This window comes from Microtus oregoni, unplaced genomic scaffold (assembly GCF_018167655.1).
Source record: "Microtus oregoni isolate MIOR12 unplaced genomic scaffold, Mior012 000023F_ref0000262, whole genome shotgun sequence".
NCBI classification, from domain to species: Eukaryota; Metazoa; Chordata; class Mammalia; order Rodentia; family Cricetidae; genus Microtus; species Microtus oregoni.
Window position 1 is genome coordinate 35,348,654 of NW_024543082.1, and position 16,021 is coordinate 35,364,674.

The window sequence follows — 16,021 nt, forward strand, 5'->3', positions numbered from 1 at the left end:
AAAGACATTAAAGCAGAAAGATAAGTACTTAGAGGAAAGAAAGGAGGCCAGCAGGATGGGGCAAAGGGCAGAAGGGAGGGCAATGGGAGGGAGATGAGAGCAAAATACAGTGTCTGTGTATACATACCTATACACGACATATATATGAAAATATACTATTGAAATATTTTGTATGCTAATTTGTATTTCTAATTGTTTAAAATTGGACAGTGGTATAATGATTACTAAGTTGACATACAGACTCGGGGCATGTTATCACGGCGTGATTCAAACCTTATTTGTGATTCCGTGGTAATCCACACTAAGTATCCAAAGGCTGCTGATGACCACTGAACAAGCTTCTAGCTATATTTCGTTCAAGTCCTCCTGACGTGGCCGCGCGGGAACCGCAGGCTCGCTGCCTCCTGGCAAGGACTGGGATGGTGTCCTTCAACAGGCACCGCCAGCTGTCAGAAAAGAGAACCAGCAAGAGGCCTCTGCCCGCAACAAATATGGCCGCCCTGAAGCTTCACGCTTAGGGCGGTGGGATGGGCCTCACGTGTCAAAATCCTGCTTCGTTATTGGTCATGTATAAGAATAGGGCGGGACTTAATGACCCGAGCAAGCCGACCTTAAAGGGACCTCTCCTGTGCTCCCGCAGGATCTGCAGCTCAAGGCCGGCCGGCGCAGGCTGGCTGCCCCTCCCGCGTGGGACGGAGGCGGGCGGGGCGGGCGCTAGAAGCCGGCGTCCCGGCGCCGCGGTGACCCCGCGAGGGCGAAGCGGGAGCCGGCGGCCGCGGCGCAGAGCCGAGCGCAGTCGAGCCGAGCGAGGGAGCGCACGCCGGGAATGGAGGACGGCGTGGCGGGGCCGCGGCTCAGGGAGGCGGCAGAGGCAGTCGAGGCGCGGGCGCCCCCCGGGGTGACTCTGAGGCCCTTCGCGCCCTTCTCTGCGGCTGCCGAAGCCGACGAGGGCGGCGGCGACTGGAGCTTCATCGACTGCGAGATGGAGGAGGTGGATCTGCAGGACCTGCCCAGCGCCACCATCGCCTGCCACCTGGATCCGCGCGTGTTCGTGGACGGCCTGTGCCGGGTGAGGACCGTGCGGCCGTCGGGGCGGAGGGCGGACACTTGTTGCGGGGCGCGGCCAGGGCGGGGACGGGCCGCAGCCCTGCTCCCGGGGTCGCCGGCTCTGAAGGCGGGCTTCCTTCTGCACCTCCTACATGGTCCAGATCGTGTTCTACTGGATCACTGAAGATTTGAAATCAATTCCTCCTTCCCACTGCCATGGTTGGTTACTCTTACCTGTCCCCTCTCCTCCTTCCCAGAGTGTCAAAATTGTGTGGATTAGGGAGGGGAAGGAACGACTCCCAGTATACTGGATGCCCCGATGGTGTCATGTCACCCCTATAAGGAACTAAATATCCTAAAGGCTTAGGAAAGGGTCCCCTTCCCCCTAACACCATTCTACCAAAACTGGCCAATCAACCGCAAGATAATGAGCAACCAGGATCCTCACCCAAACACCGGCTTTTCTTCCAATAGTGCAGATTGAGAATGCAGAGCCGTAGTCCTATTTATGAACAGTGAGTCACGTCTGTTTCCTCCTTCCTCCCAGTTAACGATGTGAACCCCTCCTCTACCGAGTAAATACAGGGCAGGGGCTGAACCCCCAGAGACAACGTATAGCTCCCCTGGCCACTTCAGATGATAATTCATTCTGAGGTCCAGCTCACACTTGCTTGTTAGCCCTGAAGGCAAAATTGAAATTTTATTCTCTGCTGTATCCTCAGATCTAGAACAGCCCCACAACAGAATTTTAATAAATGTTGAAATTAGTAGCTGGCCAAGTGGGCAGATCCTTAGACAATGCTGTTTCAGGATCTTGCCACAAAATGTATGAATTACCAGGCACCCAAGCAAGTAAGTACAATCTCACAGTGAACTGATCTTGCATGCGGGAAAGAGAAAGCCTGGGGTCCCTAAAGGTCTGAAGTGCTGGCCAGAGCTAAGCCTGCAGATGGAGCTCCTGACCTGTGACAATTGTTGCTCAGAGTACGATGTCCGGACGCTTACATGGTCATTGTAAATCCTTTCTGAAAGTAAATGGGCGTATAAATTATAAATAACCAAAACACAGTGGTGTTTCTCTTGGCAGCGACCTTCAGCTGCAGTTCATTGACATATGGACCCAGCGCCAGGCTGGGAGCTTTGCTGACATGTTTGACTGGGGGAAACAGAATAGGCAAGTAGCAGATGAAGCAGAAGGTGACCGTGCTGTAGGGAGGAGGAGGGCTCAGGGACTAGAGGTCTGAGGAAGGAAGAAGTTGGCTGCCTCGCGGCAAAGGAGCAGCGACACCTCTGGAATGATAAGGTGGCTCTTGCTAATTCCCCGACGCTGGCTTCCAGGGTGGGTGACCGTGAACCTGCCAAGCTTGTTGCTTTCATGGGGCTTGGATTCTGGAGAGTGTGGAGAGGAACGGACCATAGGAAAGAAGCAAGGGAATGGGATATTTTAAAGCATAGCCATTCCTTGTATCCATGGCAGATCCTTGGTTCTGGGACACACACCCCCATACTAAAATCACGGCAATGTAAAATAGCATGATGCTTGCACATAGTATCATCCCACAGGCTTTAGCTCGGCTTCAGGTGATGGATGATTCCAATGGGTTGTAAATGCTGTATAAATTTATCATAGGTTGTAAGTGCCATATAAATAGTTGTTACACTTTTTTTTTTTTAAATAATGGCAAGAAGGGAAGTTCTGTGGCTGTTCTAGCAGGTGCAGTTTTTATGAAGAAAAAAAAAAGTTGATTCCAGATTGCCCAGCTCTGAACATGAGGAACCTTTGGATACAGAAAGCTGGCAGAAATGGTGGTCCATGGTAGAATGTGAAACAGAAACAGGTAGGAGTGACAGGTGGCAGACCGAGTGGCAGCCAGGTCCTTACAGGGTTGCATATCGCTGGTTTAGGATATTGGACCAAAGAGCTGGCTAATTGGGCTAGCCTCGGGAGCCTCACAAGAGGCATTCAGTCCATCAGTCATCGCAGCAGCTAGAAGCCACATCAAGGAGAGGAAGCAGCATGGCTGGAGCCCCCCTCACATCCCCTCCCCGCCCCGTGAGGAGCTGTCCAGCAGGAGCTCTAGATCTGAAGGTGTGGAGTGGAGGGGCCAAAACTCGCAGGGAAGGAGCCCAGCTGTGGCACCCAGATCATCCAGTGATAGGGTCTGCCTTCCAGGGTCCAGAAAAGGGCCCTCGGGACAGTGTGGATGCAGAGATACCCACTGAGGAGTTAGGTCAAGTAGCCCAGGATGGCCCCTGCACAGGCTGAGAGGGCTGACAGAAGCTTCTGAGGGGACTTTTCTATCTGGGATCCATGTGAAAGGAATAGCAAAGCTGGTGGGTGGGTGCCAGGGTAGGCGAGCCGGAAAGACCAGAAGGAGTTCAAGAGAGCGTTGAAGGGCAGGGTGCCATGGTGGGGAGGTCTGAAGAGCAACCAGGAGAGGGTCCCCAGAGAGCTGGACTCAGATGTTGCTCTGACTTTAAAGTTGGGTGGAAACTGTCCTATAGGGAAAGGAAAGTGCGTGGACAGGAGAGGAAGCGGGGAGGCAGGCCAGGCAGGGATAGGCTGTGCTCATTGTCAGGGTTGCTGAGACCGACACTGCTTAATGCAGAGGCATAGCATTGAAGGAGAAGGACCCGCCTGGCTGAGCCTCCCCTTTCTCTCCACCTTGAGGTCTGGAGTTTCGGGATGAATGGTGGGGGAGTGTTACCCACTGATGGGCTGATGGTTCATGGGTCTGGAGTGATGCAAACATCATTAGCCACTGGGCGCAGGGCGCCCGCCTGCTGTGTGAATAGCTCTGTACAGGAAGACCGCCTGACAAAACGGCCTTCATAGCAGGCCGCTGGTGGGTCTTTACCCGTTAGCTAGCGAGAAAGTCTAGCAGGGCGTTTAACTTGCTGTCTGTGGGTCTCTTTGGGATGGTAGATTGAAAACGTGCTTGCTTCAGGTTGGCCATGTCTACTCTGGTCTAGGTAGGTTACTGAGAGCAGAGCTGACCCCAGGCCCTGGAGCTGGCACCCCCTTTCTAGTCCTGACGTCTTAAAGGAAATAAGAAACTGAACTACTCACGTGTTGAGAATTTCTGAAACTTTTAGAACTGCTAGTATATGAGTTGGATATGTGAGATTTGCTTTTAGTAGACTCTGTTAGTTAAATGTCTGCATAAGAAACTGTATCCTTGTTCATGTAAAGAAGTCTCGCTAGAGAGACTCATACCGTTACAGGGGGTGGAGACCTTTATTAAAATAAGGCTACTTTCTGCCTGGGCAAATGTTTACCGGTCATGCTCCGTTGCACTAGCTGCTCCTTCTACAAATAGGTTCTACTTAGAAGGTAAAGCTGTGCCTTCAATGAGCAATTACCCGTGCTTTGGGCTGTTGACTGGTTAGTTGGTTCCCTTTGCTAGCTGTCACCAAGCTAACGGGCAGTTTCAGTGTTCCCATTTGGCTTCCATGGGGCAGGGCTCCAGACAGTGGAAAAACATGCACTTGCCTTGATTGTCTCAGACACAAATGTGCATCTGATGGACAGAGCTTTGCCTGAAGGCTATGTCTGGAAATCGCACAGAATCTACTTGTTTCTACTGAACATACATTTCTTTAAAAAATGATTATGATTTATGATAGATAATTTTATTTTAATAACATATACTCTGATCAGCATAAAAGGAGCTTATGCAAGGGCCCTAAATTCTTTATATACATGCCCCACCCCCAAGCAAGGAGATTCCAACTGTACCTGCCCCTTGCAATCTGTTTTAAAAAATTGTGTGTGTGTGTGTGTGTGTGTGTGTGTGTGAAGGGGAGGATATGTTTGTGAGGTCAGGACAACTTTTGGAAACCCCTTCATTCCCTTCATCTTGCTTTTGAAGCAGAGTCTCCCATGTTTCTGCAGACTTTAGGCCCTGCCACTGGCCTGCAAACTGTGTGTTCTCCTGTCTCTTCCCACCTCCCACCTCACCGCAGGAGCCCCAGGGTTAGATGTGAGCCCCCTCTAGTTTCTCACCCAGGTGCTGGGGCTCAGCTCACACCACCAGGTTTGTTCCTGCCGAGCCACCTCGCCACCCTTCCCCCCCGCCCTCGGAATCTCAAGGGAGGTTTGAGAAGTCCCCTGTCCTACACTCCAAACCAATTCCATTCTGAGGCGAGGAGCCGGTCTGAAGCAGTGCTTCCTTGGCTAGAAGGGGTTTGGTCTCAGTCAGGTATGGTAGCCCAGGCAGGAGGATTGTCTTTTGTTTGAGGAGACCAGGGCTATGCAGTGAGCTGTGGTCCAGCTTGAGCTACAGTGTGAAACCCTGTGGGAGGGAAATGTGGCTGGGAGAAAGAGGCAATGCATAATTTAAAGAGACACCGAATAATTGGCCACTGGGTCCCGACTAAGCAGATATCCAGCCTGCCTGCTCCTGGATTTCTTCCAGTCCATAATGGAGGTCAGGTTCTCTGCCCTGAGGCTCCCTTTCCTTAACAGTTTGTGTGACTTTGAAGCCTAAGCAGAATGACTATCAACAGGAGTGTCCACGTCTTCGGGAAGCTTACTCTAAGGAAGGACCATCCTCTTCCCTTTTGCCCTTACATGCGGTCCCCAGGGGTAGACTTGTAGACAAGTCCACATTCCATGTTGATTTGATGGTTAAATGTTTTGGGGAACTGGAATGGCACCGCTGGTGTCCACAGCTTCCACTCCAAGGTTGAACATCAGCCATGTTTCTGCCTGTTTCCATCCCACATCAGTCTGGGTAACATACTGGAAATATGACATCCTGGGGGCGGGATGGGGGGAGGGAGTTAGGAATCCAGGTAGTGTCAGGCCATTTTCACTTTTCAGCCAATTCTGGGGGCAAAGCCTTGTTCTCTCAGGCATACATCTTGGGTGAAGTTTCCTCTTCTGTTGTTTGGGCTCTGGTGTGGTGGGTTCAGTTTATCTGGACACATTTGGAACGCTATGATAATCTGTAAAAGTCCACATTTACTAGGTGCAAGGCTTGGTGTAGCATTTACGCGCTATTTCCTCGACTTTAAAATTTCCGACTCTTCACAAACAGGACACTCCATAGCCATGCTGTTTCCTTTCTAAATGTTTAGTCTCTCTTCCACCCCACAAGTCAGTCCACCACCAAATCTTGCAACAATCTTCATAGCAGAAGCTATAACTGTTCCTGTGCCTACAGCTACAAGCTCTTCAATCCTGGGGACACTTACATAAGGTGACAGAAAAAGGCTTCGTGATAGAGCAGGAGACTGACTGCTATTGACTCGGGGTTTGCATCTCAGGCTGCACCCTTTGTCTCTTTGTTTGGCTCCCTCAAAAATGGTGGTAATAAAACACAATCTTGTCTTCAGTGCCAGTCAGCAAAGGGCTGGTTTGCTTCTGTGAATGCATTGCTCCTGTGCAGTGTGTGTGTGTGTGTGTGTGTGTGTGTGTGTGTGTGTGTGTGTGAATAGACCCCTTGGTGATGCATGAGTCGTGCACAGTCATTAGGACCCATTTTCAGAGCTGTGGGGGAGTTCCCTTTGTAAATACTAATGACTATCAGAACCAGCAGATACTGAGGTAATGAGACCAGGAGTGATTCTGCTGTGTCTGGAAGCAGTAGCAGGTTTCCCATAGCAGTAGATGGTAAAAACGTGTCCTGTGTATCTGTATTGGCCAGGATTCTCTAAGGAGTAGAACTGATAGAATGAACACACACACAAACAAACACACACACAGGATTATTAGAGTGGCCTACAGGCTGTGGTCAAAGTAGTCTCCTGACAGAAAGGCCAAGGATGCAGTGGCTAAGACTGGACATCTTTACACCATTCTGGTGCCAGAGTCCCAGGGAAGTCCTAGAAAGGTGCTGGTTTTCACTCCTCATTGGCATTCCAAAAGAGTGGTCTCTAACCCCCGTGCACAGTGAATGGGTCAAGACAGATGAGGCTGCCGGTGAGGGTGAGGCAAGCTGGCAGGAAGCACAAGCTTCCTTCTCCCACATCCCTTCAAGAAGGCTGCCACCAGGAGGTGTGGCCTACATTTAGCGTGGGCCTTTTCACCTCAGATGATCCAGATTGAGGGTGAGTCTCCCACCTCAGATACTCCAACCAAGAAAATTCCTCATGGGTATGCCCAACTGCTGGGGTTGAGTTAATTCCAGATATAGTCAAGTTGACAACCAAGATTAGCTGCCACCGTGTCTCTGGGGGAAACCAAATATGTCAGAATATAGGACCTGAAGAACAGCAGCACCAGGAACATCAGTACCACAAGGCTTGGTTGGCTTCCTGCTGTATGAAATTCAGTCTCTAGAAGTCCTGGCGTGGCCTGTCCACAAGGAGGCAGTGTGGTGTAGTGGGTAGGAGCATAGGTCTTTATCCAGAGGCCACATTCACCCAGCCTGTGTTCTAGTTCTTCTTCCTGTGAAATGGGGATGCTAATAGTAGTTTGGGGGGAGGGGGAAGAAGAGTGGGTGACTTGGATCTAGCAAAGGTTCAGTGTGAGTTCCTGTATCAGTTTTCAACCCTGTGTAATGAGCGTGTGTGTTACTGTATCACTTTCAAGCCCGGTGTGACAACTCACACAGATGGTTGGTGAACTAACAGGGCATGGTCGTGGGATCCAGCAGTGGCTGAGCCTGGCACAAATCTGCATTCAGGCGTCATCTGTGCTTCACATGGAGACCGGCAAAGGCAGATTTCGTGTGGACTGTCACTGGGAGCCTCAGTCCTTTGATGGTTAAAGATGGCTGTGTTCTTGGGTCTCTCCACAACAGCTCAGAGTGACTGCTGGCTTCCCTCAGAGCAAGAGAACATGAGGGTGGATGGAGCCCCCATGCCTCCTAACGGCAGCTCAGAGTGAGAGCCGTTGTCGCACTGTTCTAGGAGTGAGGTACAGATGCAGGTTTGATTTAGAATTTGCCCACTATTCTCCTAATTGTAGAATTTCTGGCTCTTAAAGGTGATGCTTACAAATGCCATCGTGCAAGGCCGCAGTGCTGGGAGATGGGTCCCGGCGACCAGAGACAGGCCACCTGGCAGCACCGCGGTGAGGACCTTTGCTGTCCTGCTTACTTTATTTCAGACAGTCCTCAGGAAGCAGCTCACTGGCTTCCAACTCCCTAGGTAGCTGAGAATGACCTTGAATTCCTGATCTTCCTACCTCCACCTCCCAAATGCTATAATCACAGGTGCCCACCACCATACCCATTAGGTTGTTGGTTTTGATTTGATTTGTTTTTCCCACTGCCCACCCCCAGGCCTCTGGAGCTACTGATGTTTAGAAATGTTTGCTAAAACAGGCTTGAGATAGAGCTCAGAATGTAGAACTCTCACTTGCTGTGCTCAAGGCCCCAAGATCAAGCCCCAGCACAGAAAACAGGTGTTTATTAAGGCATTCTTGTTTGGTTTTCTTTTGAAGTTCACCTTCATAAAAGAATACCTCCGCGGCTTACATACACTGCCTCGTTAGAGGCTGTAGAGCTCCGGAGATTCGATACCTGTCACCGAGTTTCTGAAAGGAGCAGGGTTACTGAGCCCGTCTGCGACCACAGCGCCCTGGCTCATCTCAGAGGATGGGCAGGCAGACCTGGTTAACTCGGAGGGAGAAACTGGACCCTGAGCAGCTTGGGAAGGCCCAGTACTTTTCCTCTGTTGCGCATCTTGACTGGCGAGGCATGAAATTCCCACCGCAGTCGTAATTAACCCAGTAGAGAGGTATTTGAGGTTGGCCTGGATTTAGAATTAGAAGACAAAAATGTTATTTAATATAGAGAGCTAATTTTGGAGTTTTTTCCACTCATGATAAGAAACAGCAGCTTTCCTTACTTTATCATGGCATTAGTGTGCCTTCCCAAATGCCTCTGACAGACTTCCGTTTTCTCACAGCTCAGAGGCTCCGCGGCTGGTGTCAGGGTGGAGTTTCTCTGCGTGGCCTACAGATGGCGCCCTCTCACTGTATCCTCGGAGGGTCTTTCCTGGTATGTGGGGACAGGGAGCGTCTGGGGCCTTTTCTGAGAACTTGTAAAGACTTAAGGGCCCCGACCTTGGACCCTGGATTAATTACTTTCTTAGAGACCTCATCTCCCAGTCCAGCCTGTGTTAGGGCTTCAGCATGTGGATTTGATAGGGAGGAAAGGACCCAAACAGTTAGGCCTAACCACCCACCTTTGCGTTTCTGGTTAATCTCTAAGACAAGTGCGTTATGCCCGTTTGTGTAGTACGCTTTGTTTCCCCTTCTGAGAGCCTTGTGAAATCGTCCCATTGCTCAGGTGGTGTTCAGTGACTCAGGTCACACGGCGCAGGTCGGGCTCCTGCCTGGCTTCCATGCACTCAGAAGGCCTTGAGGCTCACCCTCTCACACAGTTCAGCTCTGTCACCCCTAGATCGACACGGTACAGCTCTGTCACCCCTAGATTGACAGGGTACAGCTCCGTCACCCCTAGATTGACACGGTACAGCTCTGTCACCCCTAGATTGACAGGGTACAACTCCATCACCCCTAGATCGACACGGTACAGCTCTGTCACCCCTAGATCGACACGGTACAGCTCTGTCACCCCTAGATCGACACGGTACAGCTCTGTCACCCCCAGATCGACACGGTACAGCTCTGTCACCCCTAGATCGACACGGTACAGCTCTGTCACCCCTAGATTGACACGGTACAGCTCTGTCACCCCTAGATTGACACGGTGCAGCTCTGTCACCCCTAGATTGACACGGTGCAGCTCTGTCACCCCTAGATTGACACGGTACAGCTCTGTCACCCCTAGATTGACACGGTACAGCTCTGTCACCCCTAGATTGACACGGTGCAGCTCCGTCCACTCTTAGATTGACATGGTACAGCTCCGTCACCCCTAGATCGACACGGTACAGCTCTGTCACCCCTAGATTGACACGGTACAGCTCTGTCACCCCTAGATCGACACGGTACAGCTCTGTCACCCCTAGATTGACAGGGTGCAGCTCCGTCCACTCCTAGATTGACACGGTGCAGCTCTGTCACTCTTGGGTTGACACGTTCAGCTCCGTCACTCCTTTCACTGTGCCTTTCCCTTGCAGGGATGCTGCTGGTGATCCTGATGGGTCAGTCAGTACAGTGGCAGCCCTCATGCTAGGCATGTGCATGTGCTCAAGCCCAGTAGTGCCTGGACGTTGGAGACAGGCAGACCTGGCTCCAGCATTTCATTTCCACCCATTCGTGCAGACATTCATCAACAAGTGTTTATCAGGTCCCACTCACATTCTGAGCATTGCACAGCTCAAAACTCGCCATGGGAGCCCAGACAACTCCCATCCTCCTCCTTGATTGCACAAAGACCACCGTGCTCTCTACCTAAAGTCCGGGAAAGTTCGTGTAAGAGGGCCTACTGCTCCAGACAGTCATCGTCTCCCTTCAAACCTCAGGGCATAGGGAGGACGTGAAAGTTAATTTTGGATATTGTTCATGCCATGCAAATGATGAACTGTGTTTGTTGGGTGAATTACTTTCTTGTGCAAACCTTGTCTGCCTCCCTTTGAGCAGATTAGAGTCTCTGAGGTCATCTCTAGCTCCAGAACCACAGTGCACTATTCTCCCTGTGGGTGCCATAGCTCGCTTGCTCCCTGCTCCCCAAACCCACAGGATCAGTCAGACTTTCCCCAGTTAGAATCTGCTCAAGATGCGGTGTGTTCAGTACATTCTGTCTGTCCTCTATCCAGGTCACCTACCTTCCATCCCCTCCCCCATCCATCCATCCCCCCAGCCCTCCATCCCCTCCCCCAGCCTTCCATCCATTCCTCCCCCCAGCCTTCCATCCATTCCTCCCCCCAGCCTTCCATCCATTCCTCCCCCCAGCCTTCCATCCCCTCCCCAAGCCTTCCATCTACTCTCCCCCCCCCCCCCGCATTCCTCCTCCCCGTGTCTTGTATTGTTAGTTTGTGGCTAAAGGATGGTGAATCTAGACACTCAAACTTTGTGCCTTTAATTGATTTTGGAAGTTCATGTAAAATTAATCTGATGATCTTGTACCAGTGAGGATTTAAGTGATCCCAGCCCTGGTCATTAAGTGGTTCTGCTGCTGTCTGAAGATTTGCCAAAACACTAGAATGACATTTGTTTAAAGTCTGACAGCAGAGAGTTTTCCAAATGTCAGGGCAGGTTTACCTTATTGAGAGGATGGCTGTCTGTCCACCTTGTTTATGCTTATTGCCTGGGGAAATTAGTTCTTCTTCCTCCGTGTGTGTGTGTGTGTGTGTGTGTGTGTGTGTGTGTGTGTCTGTGTATGTGTGAAAGTCTCACTGTGTTGGCCAGGCTGCCCTCCAGCTCCCAACTCAGACAACCCTCTGGCTTCAGCCTTCTAAAGACTCCAGGTGGCTGCCACTACTCTGGGTGAGGGTATTCTCAGTGCACGCTTCCCAGTTTGGGTGGCAAACTATAGAATTAGCAATTCCAAAACTAACTCTGAGTACATCAGTTTAGCATTTTGTGACTTGTGTCAACTCTGTATGAGTGGCACCCTTTCCGATCTTTCTTATGAACTTCTAGGGGAGATGCTGTTATCTGCTCATCTTCTAGACAAAGGTGACTTCTCTTTATAAAACAGCAAGCATCACTAAATCTCACAGTTCCTGCAGAGCCCATGGGAAGAAGCGTCCTGTGACCCTCACCTTGCATTTGTCTGGGAAAAAACGGAGACCCAGGTGACTCACCAGATGTGGGCAGACCTGGAGCCTCCTAGGGTGGGCAGCTCCATCATTTCTGGGTCCAGGAGAGACTTCTCTCTTATTCTACATAAAGGAGCTCAGGCTGTCTCCAGGCCACTGTTAAAAGAGCAAGGTGCCCTGCCTGTGAGATTTGTACCTGTGCTGTTCAGTGGTCACCACCAGAGGGAGTAACTTCCTCTGGGTTCTCCTTGGATCCCCTGTTGACTTAAGACTGTTCAGGCCTGCCTTTCCCTTGAGGAAGCTGGGAGCAGTCATGCCCAGAACTTCAAAGACAGATTTGTAATTTCAGCTTTAAAGGGGAGAGACACCATCCTATCTCCTAGCAGAAAGCAGGCCAGCAGGAAGCCCCTCCTGCTGCTGCCTTCCCTGCTAGGATTGGATGCTGAGGCAGGAGAGTAGAGTTTGCCTGAGGGGAACCCTCCTAATGGAGTCATCCTCCTGTTCCAATTGTTCACTGACACAGTTTAGGAAATTTCTTTCCAAAAACTTGACTTTTTAAAAAAATTATATGAATAAGTAATCAGAATAAATAATTATGACTTGATGTAGCTCCCTGGTAGGGCACTTGCCTGACATGGGCAAGGCCTCGGGTTCCATGCCAGCACCATGACCCCCACAATAAAATATCAGAGAACTCACTCGTGAAAATGTCCACTAGTTCAGAAACGCCAGGGCATTGTGAGCAGCGTCCTGTGTCAGGTCGCTAACGTGAGTACACTCAAAGGGAAAGCTTGTGTCCCAGGTGGTTCGCCAGAGCTCCATGCTTAGACCTGCTCACTCGCATGGGAGAGAACCCTGTGACATCTGCCTGGACTGGGACTGAGATTCTGGGACGCAGGGGTGGGTTCAGCTTCCTTCCTGCTTCCTAATCTGTGGTTTTCAGGTAGGCATTGCCAGTGCTCTGTAAACCTTGGCAGCTCCTAAAAGCAGGCCCCAACCAGAATCCATCACAGGGCTGCCCTGCACTCCTGCAAGTGGTTGGAAGGTGATTGAGCCCATGTGAGAAGGCGTGCAGTTTCCTAGTCTAGGTAAATCCAGGACGGAGCTTTGGGAGTGATGTGGAGTAAAGCGGGCTGTGATAGAGCCGTATGTCAGCAAGGAGTTCTGTGCAGAGGACGACCTCAGGGGACATGTGTCCTGCAGTGATGCTGCTGGTGCCAGGTGATGTGTGAGTCCCCTCTGTGAATAAAGAAACCGCCTTGGCCTGTTGATAGGGCAGAACCCAGGTAGGCGGGCTGGGGAGGAACTAAACTGACTGCAGGGAGAAAGGAGGCGGAGGCAGAGAGAACCCAGGTAGGCGGGCTGGGGAAGAGAGAACCCAGGTAGGCGGGCTGGGGAAGAGAGAACCCAGGTAGGCGGGCTGGGGAGGAACTAAACTGACTGCAGGGAGAAAGGAGGCGGAGGAAGAGAGAACCCAGGTAGGCGCTGTGACAACCATCTTAGACCTGCCCTGTCTTTGGGGAGCCCCTTCCTGCGTTGTGCCCAGCGTCCCGTCAGACATGTCTGTTTATGTGTGTGCATACATTTCTGAGGCAGGAGCCTCTGCCAGTTTCTCTCCATCGTACTACCGTATGGCTGTGTTTACATTGCCACCAGCCCTGTGGAATCCTGTCTTTTACCATTTTGGGTCTTTGACAGATGGGAAAGAATCCCTCCTTGCTTTAAGTAGCCTGTCCTTAACAGGGAACAGGGCCGGCCATCTTAACAGGCTTCTTGGTCATTTGGTGCTTTGTCTCTGCCAATTGCTTATGTTCACTGTTTTTCTGGTGAGCTTCTGGCCTGAGGCGAAGAATTTGTTAAGAGGGCTATTAATTAATTCATTTATTTATCTGTTTATTTATTATTTACAACTGACCCTCTGACTCCTTGGCGATGACAGCCCCACAGAACCCTTTTCTTCTTTTCCTTTGTGGTTCAGATGCAACACTGCTGTCTCCATTGTGTGCATGCAGGGAGGCGGGGAGGCGGAGAGTGTTTCTTTGAGTGCTTTGCATTATTGTTCATTTTTTTCTTCTTTCTTTTTTTGTTTCTCGAGACAGGGTTTCTCTGTGTAGCCTTGGCTGTTCTGGAACTCACTCTGTAGACCAGGCTGGCCTCGAACTCACAGAGATCCGCCTGCCTCTGCCTCCCTGAGTACTGGGATTAAAGGCATGCGCTGCCACCGCCACCACCACCTGGCAGTGCTTTGTGTTCTTACTGTCGGCTTTTCTGTTTGCTGCAGGAAGGGGGTTGTTTGTATGTTTGCCATGACTTGTTCCTGCTCTGCCTACTAACACTTCCCCTTGAACATTGGAAATGCAGCCTAAATGGTGTTTATATGCATGTATCAGAACCCCTGTTAATGTCATGGTCCACGTCTGAACCAGCTTTGTCCTGATTTTGTGACTGTGGCTAGGATATTAGTAGGCTGACTCTCTCTTTGTCACTTGTCCTTCCTTCTGTCACCTACGTAGACTTAAAATGTGTTCAGATAGAGCTGAGCCAGTGAGATGCTCAGCGGGTCCCGGTGCTGACCACCAAGCCACTTGAGGCCCATGCCCAGGGCCCACATGGTGGAAGGACAGAGACTACAACACACATACACCTTTGTCATGGGCGCACACACATAGACACATACATACTGACTACAACACACACACATCTTTGTCATGGGCGCACACACAGAGACACATACACACTGACTACAACACACTCACACACATCTTTGTCATGGGCGCACACACATAGACACATACACACTAACTAAATAAATGTAATAAAAAGTGAGAACTCACTGTTCCGTATTTTGCTTTCCCGTAAGGGAAGTGTCTGCCCCATCTTGACTCTGTAACCCAGCCCTCATACCAAAGCCTCCTGCTGCTCCTCACTGGCCGAGTCCCTTGAGTGTTGGGACACCCTGCTTTGACTTTTGTGTTTTTTTCAGACTTTGGCATATTCCCACACATACAGAGATATCTCGTGGGCAGGATTCCAGACTAAACAGGAGTCATTCAGGCTTTGTGGACGTTATCACACACATGGCCCAAGGCTGGCTTTCTAGAGTATTTTTATTTCATTCATGTTTCTGCGTCAGCCCTTCACTCTGGTGTTGAAGCTTCCCTTGTGCTATGTGAGCATTCCAAAGGCTTTGGGTGAGGTGCTGTCAGTGTTTTAAATAATTTAGTTTCTGTGTGATTATTTCAGGGTTGAGCATCCAGGAACCAAGTGGCCTCCTTCAACACAGAGAGGGTCAAGAAAGCCCACCAAGTGATGACCCCTCCCCAGGGAGGTCAGGACCATTCCCAGAGGCTATTTAGGCTGCCGCTCAGAGAATGAACACGTGGCCTCCAGGTTTTGCATGGTGTCCCCTTCTCTCTCTTCCCCTTGCCATGCTTTCCTGGGCCACCCAGGAGCATTGCATTAAACATGAGCACCTTTATTGGGTCTAATTTGGTCTGGTTGGAATTATTTGCATCGGTGGAGAGGCTCGTCCTAAGAAATATTCCTAACAGAAGGAAATAGTTCAGTGAGGGTGTGCCTTGAACTCTGCCCCTGTCTCCTGGTGTACACACATATTCACTCATCCCTTCCACTTCTCTTCCTCCATTCCTTCCTCCCCTTCCTCCTCCCACCTCTCCCTTCCTCCCCTTCCTGGCTTCCATAAGGTGAGAGTCCTCCACTGTGCCCTTCCCCACCATGCACCATGAACCTCTGAACCCGTGGCCCAAATTGACCTCTCTTGCTTTTTAAGTTGGCATTGTCAGATCTCCCCCTGACTCCCTCACTCTCCCACCCCCGTGATGGAAGCGGGCTAACACACCAGTCCTCCCAGAAGGCGGCAGAGCCTTGTGGCCAGCTAAGAAGCCAGATCCTTGGGTGTGACAAGAACCCAGTCTCTCTTTCTCGGCAGCAGCCACCTGCAGTGCCCAGCTCTGGGCCTCACTTCCCACAAAGCGAGCTGTGGCACACGTGGCAGAACTGGTTTGATGGAAGGTCTCAGGCAGCTGGAGTCTGTCCTTCAGCAGCTGTTGCTCCATTGAGCAGGGAGAAGCCTTGAGGCGGAGAGCTGCAGCAGTCAGTCTTTTCCCTTCCTCTTAGATGACCCGTCTGGAGGGAGGGTCACTGGATGGTATTGCACAGCCAAGAAAGAGGGGGGCAGATATGGAACTCCATTGTCTTATATCAGAGTTCAAATTCTTACCACCCATTGCATCCAGTCTACCCTGGTTTGTTCTGATCCCTCCTATTTCCCAATGAGGACGCTAAAGCCTGTGGGACATGCCCAAAAACTAGAAACTGCACCATTTTTTTC

At 50.8% G+C, this 16,021-nt stretch overlaps 1 protein-coding gene across 1 annotated transcript in view; it reads left to right on the forward strand.

Moving 5' to 3' along the window:
* Positions 1-656: 656 nt before the first annotated feature.
* Positions 657-16,021, forward strand: part of Rcan1 (regulator of calcineurin 1) — a 101,163-nt gene continuing 85,798 nt past the window's right edge. Inside the window, exon 1 of the mRNA XM_041673347.1 lies at positions 657-1,069. Within this exon, the coding sequence (XP_041529281.1) occupies positions 827-1,069 (243 nt within the window). The 5' untranslated portion in view covers positions 657-826. The remainder of the gene's footprint in view (positions 1,070-16,021) is intronic.